This window comes from Meles meles, chromosome 18 (genome assembly GCF_922984935.1).
Source record: "Meles meles chromosome 18, mMelMel3.1 paternal haplotype, whole genome shotgun sequence".
In the NCBI taxonomy this organism is placed as follows: domain Eukaryota; kingdom Metazoa; phylum Chordata; class Mammalia; order Carnivora; family Mustelidae; genus Meles; species Meles meles.
The window spans coordinates 42,695,664-42,709,750 of NC_060083.1; the positions used below are offsets into that span (position 1 = coordinate 42,695,664).

Below are 14,087 nucleotides of genomic sequence, written 5' to 3' on the forward strand. Positions count from 1 at the left end.
CGGGTCAGGATCCCAGGGTCCTGGGACTGAACCCCTCATTGGGCTCTCTGCTCAGCAGGGAGTCTGCTTCTTCCTCTCTCTCTCTTCCTACTTGTGATCTCTATCTGTCAAACAAATAAATAAAATCTTTAAAAAAAAGGAAGTAAAGACGAATATATCTTAGAGTCAGGAAAAGTGTATACTGCAAGGGAAAAAAAAGGCAATCAATGGGTTGCTATGTTTAGAACATTTTATTAAAGTAAAAAATTATTAGAATTAAGTGAAAGAAAAACATAGTAAATATTTACAAAAACACTGATAACACTACTCAAGTCACACACACGTAAAAATGCAGAAATGTTTTAAAAAGTTTGTAAATTGATAATTATGGAGATTTCTCAAAATGGATATAACCGCTCACTGCTGAGTATGGATGGCAATGATATAAGATCTTTGAGTGAATGTTGCCCCCCACTTTTTTGCAATCCAATAGTCCCTAGAAATTTGCTCTTTGGGAGATTCAAAGTTGGAGACAGCCCTAGGGGACAAGTCAAGAACTGAGATGGTCACAACACTAATTTTCTTCACCCTATTGACTGTGTTGAGGTTATATGGACACAGCCAGGCTGTTTTTCTTCAGCCTCTGCTAGTATTCAAAAGGATATGAAGAATATGAGCAATTTCTCATTGCCTGAGCAAAAATTCAGCACATAAAAGGCTGAGTGGGGATTATTTGTACTAGAACAAGTAAGTTCTATCTGATGGAAAATTACCTATAAAACTAAGGTCAAACAGAATTAATCATGCTCTATCTCATATTTACTGAAAGTAGGAAAGGAGGCAGAGTAGACATTTATAACAATTTTAGCTTAATCAGTGGTCAATAAACTATATTATGCTGAAGTGACCACACAACTATCTCCAGAACTCAGAAGAATTTAAAAGCAGATTCTAAAGACAAAAGAGAAGACACTCCAAACATAGACAAAGCAGAGAAGAAAACAATGCCCATGAGGTGATCACTACTTAAGACAGTATTATAAAACAGTTAATAGACACCTGGGCTGGACACACTTCACTTTGATGGTGCTGGATTAAAACTACCTTCCCCAAACAAAATTCAGAGAAGAGATTAAGGGACTCAGGTAACTCTAAAACCAGTCTTGGGCTCAATAAGATCATTACTTAAAATAATCACATTTTAGAACAGATCATCTTCATCTGATTCTTCAAGGTACTTTATAGGTTTCTTTGCCCGTCCCGATTTGGCCCGAGGAGCCACAGCTGAGTCTAAGTCTAGATGGAAGTCCTCACTCTCCGCCTTGGATTTCTACAAGAGGAAGACCAAGTAATTTGCACAATGTTAGTTTGATAGCAACATTTCATTGTAAAAAATATATCAGTAGACTACAGTTCAATGAGTTTCCCTCCTTCTACTAAGTACTAAGAAATAGATCTAAGGCAACTCTCATCGACTAAGTGGCATATATACATACATATATACATATTTTTAAGATTTTATTTATTTGTCAGATAGAGGAAGCACAATAAGGAGAAGTGGCAAGCAGAAAGAGAAGTAAGCTCCCTGCTGAGTAAGGAGCCTGATGCGGGACTCAATCCCAGGACCCTCGGATTATGACCTGAACTGAAGGCAGATGCTTAACCGACTGAGCCACCCAGGTGTCCCATAAGTGGCATGTTTTTAAATGCAACTTGTTACAACTAGTAAAAGCTAAATAGATTATGAGATTCACATTTCTTTCTTTCTTCTTCTTCTTCTTTCTTTTTTTTCTTCTTCATTTATTTATTTATTTGAGAGAGTGAGAGAGCATGAGCGGGGGTGGGGAGAAGGGGCAGAGAGAGAGGGAGAGGGAAGCAGGTTCCCCAATGAGCAGGGAGCCTGACATAGGGATTGATCCCAGGACCCTGAGATCAGGGTCTGAGCTGAAGGCAGACGCTTAACCATCTGAGCCACCCAGGTGTCCCTACATTTGTTTTCTTAAAAAGTGTCAGTTTAATATTATTTATTTTTAAATCGATTTTTTTTTAAATTAAAGACTTTATTTGACAGAGAGAGAGACACAGTGAGAAAGGGAACCCAAGCAGGGGGAGTGGGAGTGGGAGAGGGAGAAGCAGGCTTCCTGCTGAGCAGGGAGCCTGATGAGGGGCTTGATTCCAGGACCCTAGGATCATGACCTGAGTCAAAGGCAGACACTTAGCAACTGAGTCACCTAGGTGCCCCCCAAAATGTGTCAGATTATTAAGAACAAATCTTGGTTGTGTTTTTTAAAACACCTACAGAGAAAGGACTGGCTAGGATAAATACCTTGTTTGTGACTGTTTTAGAAATCATTTTCTCAAAATTAGAGTCGGAATCATCAGAAGTGGATGGTTTCCTTTTGCGGCGAGTTTTGGTTTTGGGGGGATCAGGCTTTTGAGGTACATCAGAATTCAAGTCTGGATCCTTTTTAGTTCTTTTTGGTGCAGCCCCTTTCTTGGTACCGGTAGTGGAGGTGGAAGACTGACCTGCAATTCAACACAGGCATTCATCATGTGGCCACTCTTAGATGAATTGTTCTCATTTGAAGTTTCTTTAGTAAGCTATTGATTGCTTATATTTAATATAGAAAAAATCTAATAGAGCTGAAAATACATTAGAGAATCAAAGTATTCTTAAGCATCTAATTTTTTTTTTATAGGTTTATGTTTTACATTAAACTTTTGCACTGTTTATAAACTCTGTCCCTGTCACAGAAATGAGCTAGATAATGCCTGGCATTTTGAGAAACATGGTGATTTTAAACCTTTCAACCATCAATTTTGGTTATAAAGAGCTAAATATTTGCTTCCACTTGGAAAAGGTTTAATTCCAATATTAATAGTAACTTTTGAGAGTAAAAAATTAAAATTGACTTGTGGAAGCCAGCTACTTAATCCTAGTATTAACCCATATCAAAGACTGAAGCTCACTTTTTGCTGCTGTCTTCTTCACCACCACCTTCTTTTTAGGAACAGGGTTTATGATTTCAGTTTCAGTTGAGAAATCAGCAGCAGGAGAACCTGGAGGAAGTGGTACACTGTCCTTGGCATCATCAGCATCAACGTCCATTACTTCGAATGGAAAGGAAAATAGTACATATAAGCAACACATAAAAATCTGTTTCCTGCTCAGAATTTCCATTTAAACGCCAAGTCCCTGACTCTTCTAGAATATTTAAAACATATTCATACAACTTTGATCTAATTTCTGGATTCTTCATCAGCAGTTATTTTTTGTACCTCAAGGACCCAGCACAGTAAACAGTAAGCACGTGATGACTTTCAGTATATGAAGTGTAGAACCCCTTTCTGTGAACTAACCCTAAAGAATAACATCAATGTAATGCTAATAAGAACCCACATTTATCTTCTAAGGCAAGACTTAGATAGTGTAGTCAGATTAGAACCCAGCAGGAACCGAGTGTCACAGTGAAGCAGACATTTCTCTATTTTTACTTAAATACATACCTGGTGTGGCACTTTTCTGTGGCTTCAGTTCTTTGGTAGCATGTCTGGAATAAGAAAAACCAAAAACATCCTGACAACCAATTCTAAATGTGTCAAGTAACAAAGACTATATCATTGATCACTGGCAACAATCATGATAAAATCCATATTAGAGAAGATGCTTACTTTGGGGAAGATTTGGTCTTAAGTGGACTAACATCTGATGATGGGACAAAATCTTCATCTTGAGTTTTTTCATCAAAATCCGAGAAATCGTCATCTGAATCCAAATCCACTGTGAATTTGGTTTTTGCTATAAAAAACATACATAGAGCAAAGAATAAGAGGGTACCAGAAATATTTAATCCACAGACTGATATAACATTTCATGAAGATTCAAGCTTTAGCTTAATCTCCTAAAAGATATGTCCATTTTTCAAAAACTTAAAATAATTCTGCTCTAAGATACAACAAGTTCTGGGGTTAATGCCTTGAAGTGCACCGGCCACTCCGATCTTTCAGCGCATTCAGCACTTTTCCTTACTTGCTGCTCTCCGTGGCTCTATCTCTCGTGGAGGGACATCAAAGTTACTTTCGTTACTGCTCATATCTGATTCTGAATCAGACCAGGGGTTTCTCTTCTTTCCCTTCTTGACTGGTTTAAATGGCAATGTAGTTTGCTTCTTTGTCTTGGTACCTAGAAGCGAGATAGGAATTAACCACCTTTACGTGTTCTTTGACTCACTCTTCTCCATCTATTATCCAACCGTCTTTCAAATATTTATTGAGCTCTGTGCTCGTATTGGGAATACAGTGGTGAACAGAAACGGACATAGTCCCTCTTCCTGTGGAGTTTATAGCTTGGTCTTCTAATTCCAGAAATAAATTGTTGTCACGTCTATAATGTAGATGTGCAGCCACACTGATCTCACCTTTCTCGCAGTCCCTACAATGGCTAGTATACACTGCTTTAATTTCTGTTTTTGATAAGCCCCTTGAAGGTAAAAAGCCATGCTCTCCCAATTCTTGTGCCCTCACATTATTTGAGAGTAATCAAACTCATGGGAACATGAAGGGTCAAAATACTCAAATGATTCATTGGTTTTATATGCTAAAAGATCGCTAGCTAGGTTCAAAGTTAAAGGTATGCTGCATTCAAAGGTCAGTCTATGGCTTTGCACAGTCTGGCATACTTGTACTATTTCTTTAGTTTAATACTAAGATATTTCCATTAGTTTTATTCATCTTTGGATGCCCCACAGAACTGAGCACATATTATCTATTAAAAGTAGATACTCAAGGTTAGACATATAGTTCAATTGATGGAATAGAGTTGAGAATCCATAAACTCTAAAATTTATGGACAATTGATTTTTTGACAAGGGTGAAGACAATGTAATAGGAAAGAAGGTTTTCAGTATGATGCTGGGACAACAGGATATCCACATACAAAAGAATGAAGTTGGACTCCTTCCTTATGCCATATCCAAAAATTAATTCAAAATGTATCACAGATCTATAAGAGCTAAAACTAAAACTCTTAGAAGAAAACATAGGGGTAAATCTTCATGACCTTTGATTCAGAAAAAGATTAGACATGATACCAAAAGCATAAGCAACAAAAGGGGAAAAAAAGATAAATTAGACTCCATCATAATTAAAAACTTGTGGTTCAAAGGACACTATCAAGAAGAGAAAGAGAGGGCACCTGGGTGGCTCAGTCATTAAGTGGCTGCCTTTGGCTCAGGTCATGATCCCAGGTCCTGGGATCGAGGCCCGCGTCAGGCTCCCTGCTCAGTGGGGAGCCTGCTTTTCCCTCTCCCACTCCCCCTGCTTGTGTTCCCTCTCTCTTTCTCTGTGTCTCTCTTTCAAATAAATAAGTAAAATCTTAAAAAAAAAAAAAAAAAAAAAGGGGCTTCTGGGTGGCTCAGTTGGTTAAGTCTTCAACTCTTGATTTTGGCTCAGGTCATGATCTCAGGGTCATGAGATGAGATTGAGCCCCGTGTGGGGCTCTGTGCTCAGGGTGGAGTCTGCTTCAGGTTCTCTCTTTCCTTTTCCCACTGTTCCTCCCCGACTTACACACCTGTGCTTTCCTTCTAATTAAAATAAAAATCTTAAAAAAAATTAGAATACATAAAGAAATCTTACAACTAACTCAACAAAAGATAAATAACCCAACTAAAAACATGGGCAAAGGGTCTAAATAGATATTTTTCCAAAGAAATATGTATAGCCAATAAGCACACAAGAAGATACTCAGTATCATTAGCCAATAGGGAAATGCAAACTAAAACCATGAGATACCACTTTCTATCCACTAGTATGGCTAGAATGAAAAAAAAACGACAAGGTATTAACTGTGCTGATGAGGATATGGAGAATATGAACCCTCATACATTGCTGGAGGGAATGTAAAATGGGGCAGCTGCTCTGAAAAACAGTGTGGCCGTTCCTCAAAAAGATAAACATAGAAAAAATCATATGACCCAGAACAATTCCATTCCTAGGTATCTACCCAAAAGAAATAAAAACATTAAGTCCATATAAAAACTTGTACATAGGGCGCCTGGGTGGCTCAGTGGGTTAGGCCACTGCCTTCGGCTCAGGTCATGATCTCAGGGTCCTGGGATCGAGTCCCGCATCAGGCTCTCTGCTCAGCAGCGAGACTGCTTCCCTCTCTCTCTGCCTGCCTCTCTGCCTACTTGTGATCTCTCTCTGTCAAATAAATAAATAAAATCTTTAAAAAAAAAAAAAAAAAAACTAAAAAAAAACAAACAAAAAAAACTTGTACATAAATATTCCTAGCAGTGTTCACAATAGCCAAAAAATGGAAAAAAGCCAAATACCTATCAACTAATGAAGAAATAAATAAAAAGTGGTATATCCATACTATGAAAAACTATTTGGTGATTAAAAATGAGTGAAATAGGGGCGCCTGGGTGGCTCAGTGGGTTGAAGCCTCTGCTTTCGGCTCAGGTCGTGATCCCGGGGTCCTGGGATCGAACCCCACGCCAGGCTCTCTGCTCAGCGGGGAGCCTGCCTCCCCCATTCTCTCTCTGCCTGCCTCTACCTACTTGTGATCTCTGTCAAATAAATAAATAAATAAAATCTTAAAAAAAAAAAAAAGAGTGAAGTATTGATACATGTTACTATATAGGTGACCCTTTAAGACATTATGCTAAGTCAAAAATACTAGGGATGAAAAGACCAGCTATTACATGATTTCATTCATATGAAATGTCTTACTTAAGAATTTGCTTAAGAAAATAAATCTAGAGACAAAGTAGATTAATAGTTGTCTAGGAGGAAGGGAAGCTGGTAGGAAATGGGGAGTGACCATTAAACAGGTAGTGTTTGTTTTTCGTGGGTTGAGTATACTAAAATGATGGAATGGCACACTTTATTTATTTTAAAAAGACTTCATTTATCTGACAGAGAGCGAGAACAAGCAGGGGGAGCTGCAGAGAAAGAGGGAGAAGCAGGCTCCCCACTAAGCAGGGAACCTGACATGGGACTCGATCCCAGGACCCTAGGATCATGACCGGCACCAAAGGCAAATGTTTAATTGACTGAGCCGTCCAGGTGCCCCTGAATGGTATACTTTAAGTGGATGAACTTGGTATGTTAGTATCTTATTAAAAAAAAGTAGATACTCGGTAAAGGTATAATCAAATGGTTAGTAGAATTCTTAATTCTATATAATTTACTGAGTGCTACTTATATTCTAGGCATTTTGTTCAACTTCAGGGATAATACAAACATGACTAAGATGTGCTCACTATTCTTAAGAAGCTTTATATATTAATATAAATTAGAGCCTTATAGTTGGCTAGAAAAATGGAATTTAATAAACTGTGTTTTCTTTAGATCCCAACTAAGAAACTCAAATTGCCAAATTAACGAACTATTTCAAAATGATCTCTCTCTCTTTTTTTTTTTAAAGATTTTATGCATTTATTTGACAGAGAGACATACAACAAGAGAGGGAATACAAGCAGGGGGAGTGGGAGGGAGAAGCAGGCTTCCCGCCAAGCAGGAAGCCCGATATGGGGCTCGATCCCAGGATGCTGGGATCACGACCTGAGCCAAAGGCAGAAGCTTAACCCACTGAGTCACCGAGGCGCCCCTCAAAATGATCTCTTCTAAAATAAATCATATCCAAGGACAGTATTAGGGAGTTTCAAGTAAACTTTAGATATAGCCTTCCATCATGTTACTCAGTAAGGACTTACTAAACATCTATGTAGAATGTACTTGGTAACAGACACAATTTAATCTCAACTTTATACCATTTTACTTAATATTTTTTCATACCTGGTTCTCTTTTCTGTTTTTTCTCCAACCTTTGTTTCAGACCTTCTAGTTCGATATTGTCTTCTGGAGGGTTCCCTTCAGTGTTTTCATTCTGAAAAAGAGCAAGACAAAGATGGTCGAGTTCTGGTAACTTATAATTTGGAATAATGTAAGGTCAAATATACAAATATTTATCTGGTCAAAGAGTGACTTTTTTCTTTATATTTTGGTTAAGAGCTCTGAATAAAGGTATGGGTATGACTTTTTCAAGATACTTAAACATTAAAAAAAAAATCAGGCACACAGGAAAGCAAAGTTATGATTAGATACAGGATTAACTACAAACTATGGGATTAGAAGTTTTATATCATTGTTTAATTTTAAGCCAAAATAAGTTTTAAGTATTTATGTATAACTTTTCAAGGGTAATACCTTAATTTTCTTCTTAATTTTCTTTTCTGCCTCTGCTTTCATCTCTACGGTCACTCGGGGGATGACTCTTTTCCCACATGGAGAAGGCAAAACTTCAGCCATTTGTGTTTTTTTCCCCTTTGCTTTCCCCCCTTTCCCAGGAAGTCCTATTTGTTCTTCTTGTTTTTCCTTTGTTTCAACAGCCTACAAAAGGGATAAGAGAAAGCAAGTTTATAAGTCAACAAAGACACTATAAAATCTAGGCTACTTTATAGGAATAGAAGAAAAGGCCGGTTAAACTGATTTCAATTTGTTACATTTTAAGATAATTTTTTTTCTTTATGTATATATGTAATCTCTATACCCAGTGTGGGCTTTGAACTCACGACCCTGAGATCAAGAGTTACATGCTCTTCTGACTGAGCTAGACAGGCACCCCACATCTCATCTGTGAATAGCTGTGCCACAAATAAGTATGCCATTGCCATTGAAGATATATATAATTAAGGCCCACTTTGATAAGTATGGACACAGAAGACTGGGTTCTACTCTTGATTCTACCATTTAAGTCTTCTGAAGATAAAAAGGGGAAACTGTGTTAGGGATAAAATGCATAGATATACATACACATATTTGTAAACTCAAATTAAGAAGTGAAAGGATGGCATTGGGGAGGGTATATGAAATGGTGAGTGCTGTGAAGTGTGTAAGCTTGACGATTCATAGACCTGTACCCCTGGGGCAAATAATACATTATATGTTAAGAAAATAATTTATAAATAAATTAAAAAAAAAAGTGAAAGGATGGGGTTCCACTTGTACATCCATATTGAAGTATAATAATATTAACTACATGTAAAGCATTTTAGCTTAATTTATGAAATGCTTTTTTTTAATCTTAAAATAATATTGGAAAACAAAGCATATTAGTGAGATTTAGGTAACAAAGTATCTTTTGAAACTGATGAGCTAGACTGAAGGTAAACATCTTTGTCCTTTTAGGTTGAATTGGGAGACTGGGTTGGTCTTTTTCCATATTTAAGTAAATATTCTTATTCCATACTATTCCCAGTAAGTCAGAAATCAACTCCTACCCTTTTCTTTTTGTCCAAAAAGTTCTAGTAATATGCTTCTGGCCATCATTTACTTTATTCTAACAATCTGTTCTTTTATGTGTTATCTTGGAATGTTTCCTTATGCCTTATTCTTTCTATTACTAATTGTGAAATGTCTTTTTAAAAAAATTTTTATTTATTTTTATTTAATTAATTTATTTGACAAACAGAGATCACAAGTAGGCAGAGAGGCAGACAGAGAGAGGCTGAGCACAGAGCCTGATGTGGGGCTCATTCTCAGAACCCTGGGATCATGACCTGAGCAGAAGGCAGAGGCTTTAACCCACTGAGCTGCCCAGGCCCCCCAAAAGGTCTTTTTTTTTTTTTTTAAGATTTTTTATTTATTTATCTGACAGAGAGAGATCACAAGTAAGCAGAGAGGCAGGCAGAGAGCAGGGGAAGCAGGCTGCCCGCTAAGCAGAGTGCCCGATGTGGGCCTCGATCCCAGGACTCTGGGATCATGACCCAAGCGGAAGGCAGAGGCTTTAACCCACTGAGCCACCCAGGCACTCCCTGAAAGGTCTTTTTAAAAAGATTTTATTTATTTATTTGAGAAGGGGGTCGATCCCAGGACCCTGGGGTCACAACCTGAGCTTAAGGCAGACGTTTAACTGACTGAACCACCCACACACCCCTAATTGTGAAATTTCTTGACAAAAAGGTATATTGTTAGAATGTACTATTTCATTAATAAAAACTCTAACATTAGCAATTATAAACTACATACCTCCAGCTCTTCAATGAAAGCAGCTAAGTCTTCTCTCCACAAATCTGATGGACTCTTTCTCTTTAATGTTTCTAGCTCTTGCTCCTTCATAAGATAGTAAAAAAATTAAGAGTTAATTTATGGGCATAAATAGCACATAATTTTCACGAGACACAGTTTTTACTTTCACCACTTTAACAACTGAGCAATATGTTACCCTCCACCAACAACTCACTTTTTCATTTCTCAGCTTGCACAGTTCATCCTTCTTCTCCTTAGTGAGATACCAAAGAGGCATATCAAGAAGGTAGTTGAAGGTTGGTCCAGAATCTCTTACAGAGTCACTCTTTTCAGCTTCACTTTCATTGTCACTCTCTTCATTCTCTCCTTCATCTGGTACCTAGAGGAGAAATTAAAAGTAGTTTTAACAGGAAATTTCCAACAGAGACATTAGATTACACAGTCTTTGATAATATAGAACATGCTAACTGAGAAATTACCTTTTGCTGTGCCTCTTTCCAAGCCTTCACGGGATCTGAATCGTATCCCCTCTGAATCAGAACTTTAATTAATTCTTTCTTAGGCTTATTTTCTATTAAAAAATGTAAACAGAGATAATGGTTTTGAGGAATATTTTAGGAAAGGAATAGGTTTTACCGTATTAATTCAAAAGATTAAAACTAAAAATTAAACTTTGTCTTGCATAAGTCTATACATCTTGGTTTAGAGAGAAGTCTTTTTCCTAAACCACTGACAAATGTAAATTACCACAAGTGGGACAGTCAAATCACATTATGAAATTGTTGACCTAATTATAATTCTTAAAAGAACAGGAGACAATCAAACCTTTATTTCTGATAGGTCTCTACCTCAATTATGCTCCCTTTTCAAAATTTTAACACTGATTGGGTAATAAGTCGTGCCACCAACCCAACCATGTTACACCCATTCCCTTTTTCTAGAGTACCTTTCTTCCAGTGACTACTACAGTCAATTTATTACACTTTGAGGGATATTGAGCTACTAGCTACAAGGTATTTTGGAATGAATTTCTGAGCACCATTTTTAATCAATTAATTTGATACAGATTACATGTTTAGGCCCCCTACATTTTTATACTCAAGAAGATTGCATAGTCCCATTATTTCCTAAATTCTGGTAAACTAGACACAAAAATTACTTTCTGTTTTCTTTGAATCATGTCCATTATCACTCATTTTAGCTTTGCCTTAAGCAATAATTCTAAGAAATTAAGGGGTGGTTATGCTAGCATTGTTAAAAAATATTCATGAATTTGAACATGTAACTATCAAGTTAAAGATTTTTGTGTACGACCAGAAAATTATTCTGTGATCACCAGGAATTCAGGTTGTCATGTTTTGGGACTCGCTACTGTGACCCACAAGTTAGTTGCCTAGCTTTCTTAGTTAGCCCTGGCCAGGGTTGAGTTTTTTTTTAAACCTCCTTACAACCCAGCTTTTATCAAAACTGTTTCCTTCCTGGTAACTTAAACCCTGACTTAGTTGCTTCTAGAATGTCTTTAAATAAAAATCCAAGACATGACTCTCTCAGGCTTCCAGTACACAATTTAGTTGTAATATAAACTATTTATAATCTTTCTTCTGGCCTTTTTCTCCCCTCCCAGACTTAACAATTCTTCTCTTGATGAGTTTACACAGTTATCTTTCTATCTATCTCTCTATTCTCTATCTACATGTCAACTATTTTGTAGCTGATTTTTCAAGATGTTCAATCTAAGGAAAGCTATCTTTTCCAAACTGTAAATGACTAGGTATTTAAAAGAAATGTGTAAAGTTTGGCATAATTGTAGTTTTAGTACAGTTATTAATCTAAAAACATACCAATGATTATTTTGCCATCTATTTTCTCTAAGATAAAGCGAGCCTGATTGTTCAATTTAGCAGATTCAGCACCAAGCATTCCTAGAAGCCATTCTTTTCTTAATCCATAATATTTAAGCCTGAGTTCAAAGAAATCTCTTAGAATATCCAACACTGTGTCATATTTCTTTAAACATCCTACATGGTCAAAAAGCACCTAGAAAAGAAAAACAAGATTTTAAAGCCAAGAACAGATAAATTGCCTAAACTTCAATAGTTTTAGAGAAAAGACTTTATTCTTCAAAAACATAAAAGTATTCCAGGATTTCCTTTAAAAACTGATATTAAACTTTAATATAAATTGAAACATGGGTACCCCTCATAAAATAAGACATACCATAGAGTTGCATGTCAGACTAGTTTGGAGTTTGAAAACTTTGTGTAGTCCCACTCTCTCTGCCTCTGCCAGTTTCTCTTCAGTCATTTTCACAACAAACTTCACCGTAGTATCTGTATGGTATTCTCTATAGTCTGTTATGAGAGGCGGAGTCTTCTCAGTTCCATTCAACATGGGTTCTAGAACCTGTTCTTTATATGTCTAAAGAAAGAGATAATTCTTCTTTAATACAGGCTTAGGAGTATTCATCAAGTAGTAGTACAAAGTGTTTCCCTGATCACAAAAATCAAAGAAGATTACTTCTTCTTTGATTACTTACCTGGGTCCATGTTCTGACTGGAAGCTCTGAGATTTCAATGGTTGTGGAATTAAGAATAGCCACTTCACCACTGATCACGTACTGATTTGGAGCCAGTTCTTCGACACTACCCCTGAAGTTCTTGTAACTTGGAAGCTAAATTGGTATTTTAAAGAAGAAAAGGTTTTCAAAATGTGACATTAAAAACAGAAATCCCAACAGCATTTAACAATAAATCTAATGAATGTTAAAGTATGAAATAAATTTTGTATGTGTCCTCTAACTATATAGTCTACTGAATTGAAGCCAGAGGAAAATGAAGGATCCCGATATACAGAGAATAGTTACCATTGGCAAAGGTTCTTCTCCATCCATCAAACGCCTGATATTATTTACAACTTCACGAACATCAAAGTTGGGGATTTTGCAGGACCACCCAGTACCAATTCCTTCAGCACCATTTATCAGCACCATAGGTATAATAGGAATGTACCACTCAGGTTCAACACGTTGATTGTCATCATATAAAAACTTCAATGTGTGATCATCTTTTGGTGGAAATAACAACCGAGCCAAAGGGCTAAAATAAATAATCAAAGAATGTTATTTTACAAAAACACTGACTTTGTACTTAACTTGTGAAAAGGACATGTGTTAGCTCATATCTATGCATGAAAATTACTTTGGCTTTACTTGCTGGCTGTAATCATTTAACAGTATTTTCTGAGCCCTTTGTATGTGCCAGGTACTGCAGACATAAAATCTCTAAGGAGCTCACATACATGGAGATAGACAATGCACATACATTTTGTCAGGGGGTGGGGTAAATGCTAAGGAGAAAGAAAAAACAGAGGTGATTGAATGATTGGAGGTGCTAAGGAATGGTAACACTTTCTGAAAGGACGACATTAGAGCGAAGAAACTGAGAGGATGAACCATTATGTGGTTATCTGGAGAAAGTATTATAAGCAGAGGGACCAGGAAGTAAAAGGCCCTAAGGAGAGAGTGTGACTGGCATGTCTGAATATAGAGGCAGAGGCCAGGTGTTTTTGGAACAGAGACAATATGAGATGGAGTCAAAAGATATGGGGAGTGGGCACATAGATCATGTAGGTCCTTTAGATTTTACTCTAAATGGAAAAGTTAGAAGGTTCTGAACCAGAATGATCTATTTAAAAATATTAGTTGGTTGCCATAAGAAAGCAGGATGGTATATTATATTATAGTACTTTAGATAAATGGGGTGCCTTAGTAAATATTGAGAGGGTAGTCAGCTATAAGCGATTCAGGGTTGGAGCTGTTGAAACTAGATGGATGGGGCAAGCCTGGGTGACTCAGTGGGTTAAGCCTCTGCTTTCAGCTCAGGTCATGATCCCAGGGTCCTGGGATCAAGCCCCACATTGGACTCTCTGCTCAGCAGGGAGCCTGCTTCCCTCTCTCTCTGCCTGCCTCTCTGTCTACTTGTGATCTCTGTCTGTCAAATAAATAAATAAAAATCGAAAAAAAAAAAAAAAAAAGAAACTAGGTGGATGGGTTATCATCCATGGATGGGAAGTGAGTA

At 37.1% G+C, this 14,087-nt stretch overlaps 1 protein-coding gene across 1 annotated transcript in view; it reads right to left on the reverse strand.

Annotated features, from left to right (window-relative positions):
* Positions 1 to 217: 217 nt before the first annotated feature.
* Positions 218 to 14,087, reverse strand: part of TOP2A (DNA topoisomerase II alpha) — a 29,452-nt gene continuing 15,582 nt past the window's right edge. The window contains exons 21-35 of the mRNA XM_045986222.1: positions 12,875 to 13,106; positions 12,548 to 12,682; positions 12,229 to 12,429; positions 11,853 to 12,048; positions 10,491 to 10,582; positions 10,226 to 10,390; positions 10,012 to 10,095; positions 8,191 to 8,373; positions 7,780 to 7,870; positions 4,010 to 4,162; positions 3,652 to 3,778; positions 3,487 to 3,530; positions 2,950 to 3,090; positions 2,306 to 2,505; positions 218 to 1,309 (exon numbers count right to left, since the gene is read on the reverse strand). Of these exons, the coding sequence (XP_045842178.1) occupies positions 1,181 to 1,309; positions 2,306 to 2,505; positions 2,950 to 3,090; positions 3,487 to 3,530; positions 3,652 to 3,778; positions 4,010 to 4,162; positions 7,780 to 7,870; positions 8,191 to 8,373; positions 10,012 to 10,095; positions 10,226 to 10,390; positions 10,491 to 10,582; positions 11,853 to 12,048; positions 12,229 to 12,429; positions 12,548 to 12,682; positions 12,875 to 13,106 (2,173 nt within the window). The 3' untranslated portion in view covers positions 218 to 1,180. The remainder of the gene's footprint in view (positions 1,310 to 2,305; positions 2,506 to 2,949; positions 3,091 to 3,486; positions 3,531 to 3,651; positions 3,779 to 4,009; positions 4,163 to 7,779; positions 7,871 to 8,190; positions 8,374 to 10,011; positions 10,096 to 10,225; positions 10,391 to 10,490; positions 10,583 to 11,852; positions 12,049 to 12,228; positions 12,430 to 12,547; positions 12,683 to 12,874; positions 13,107 to 14,087) is intronic.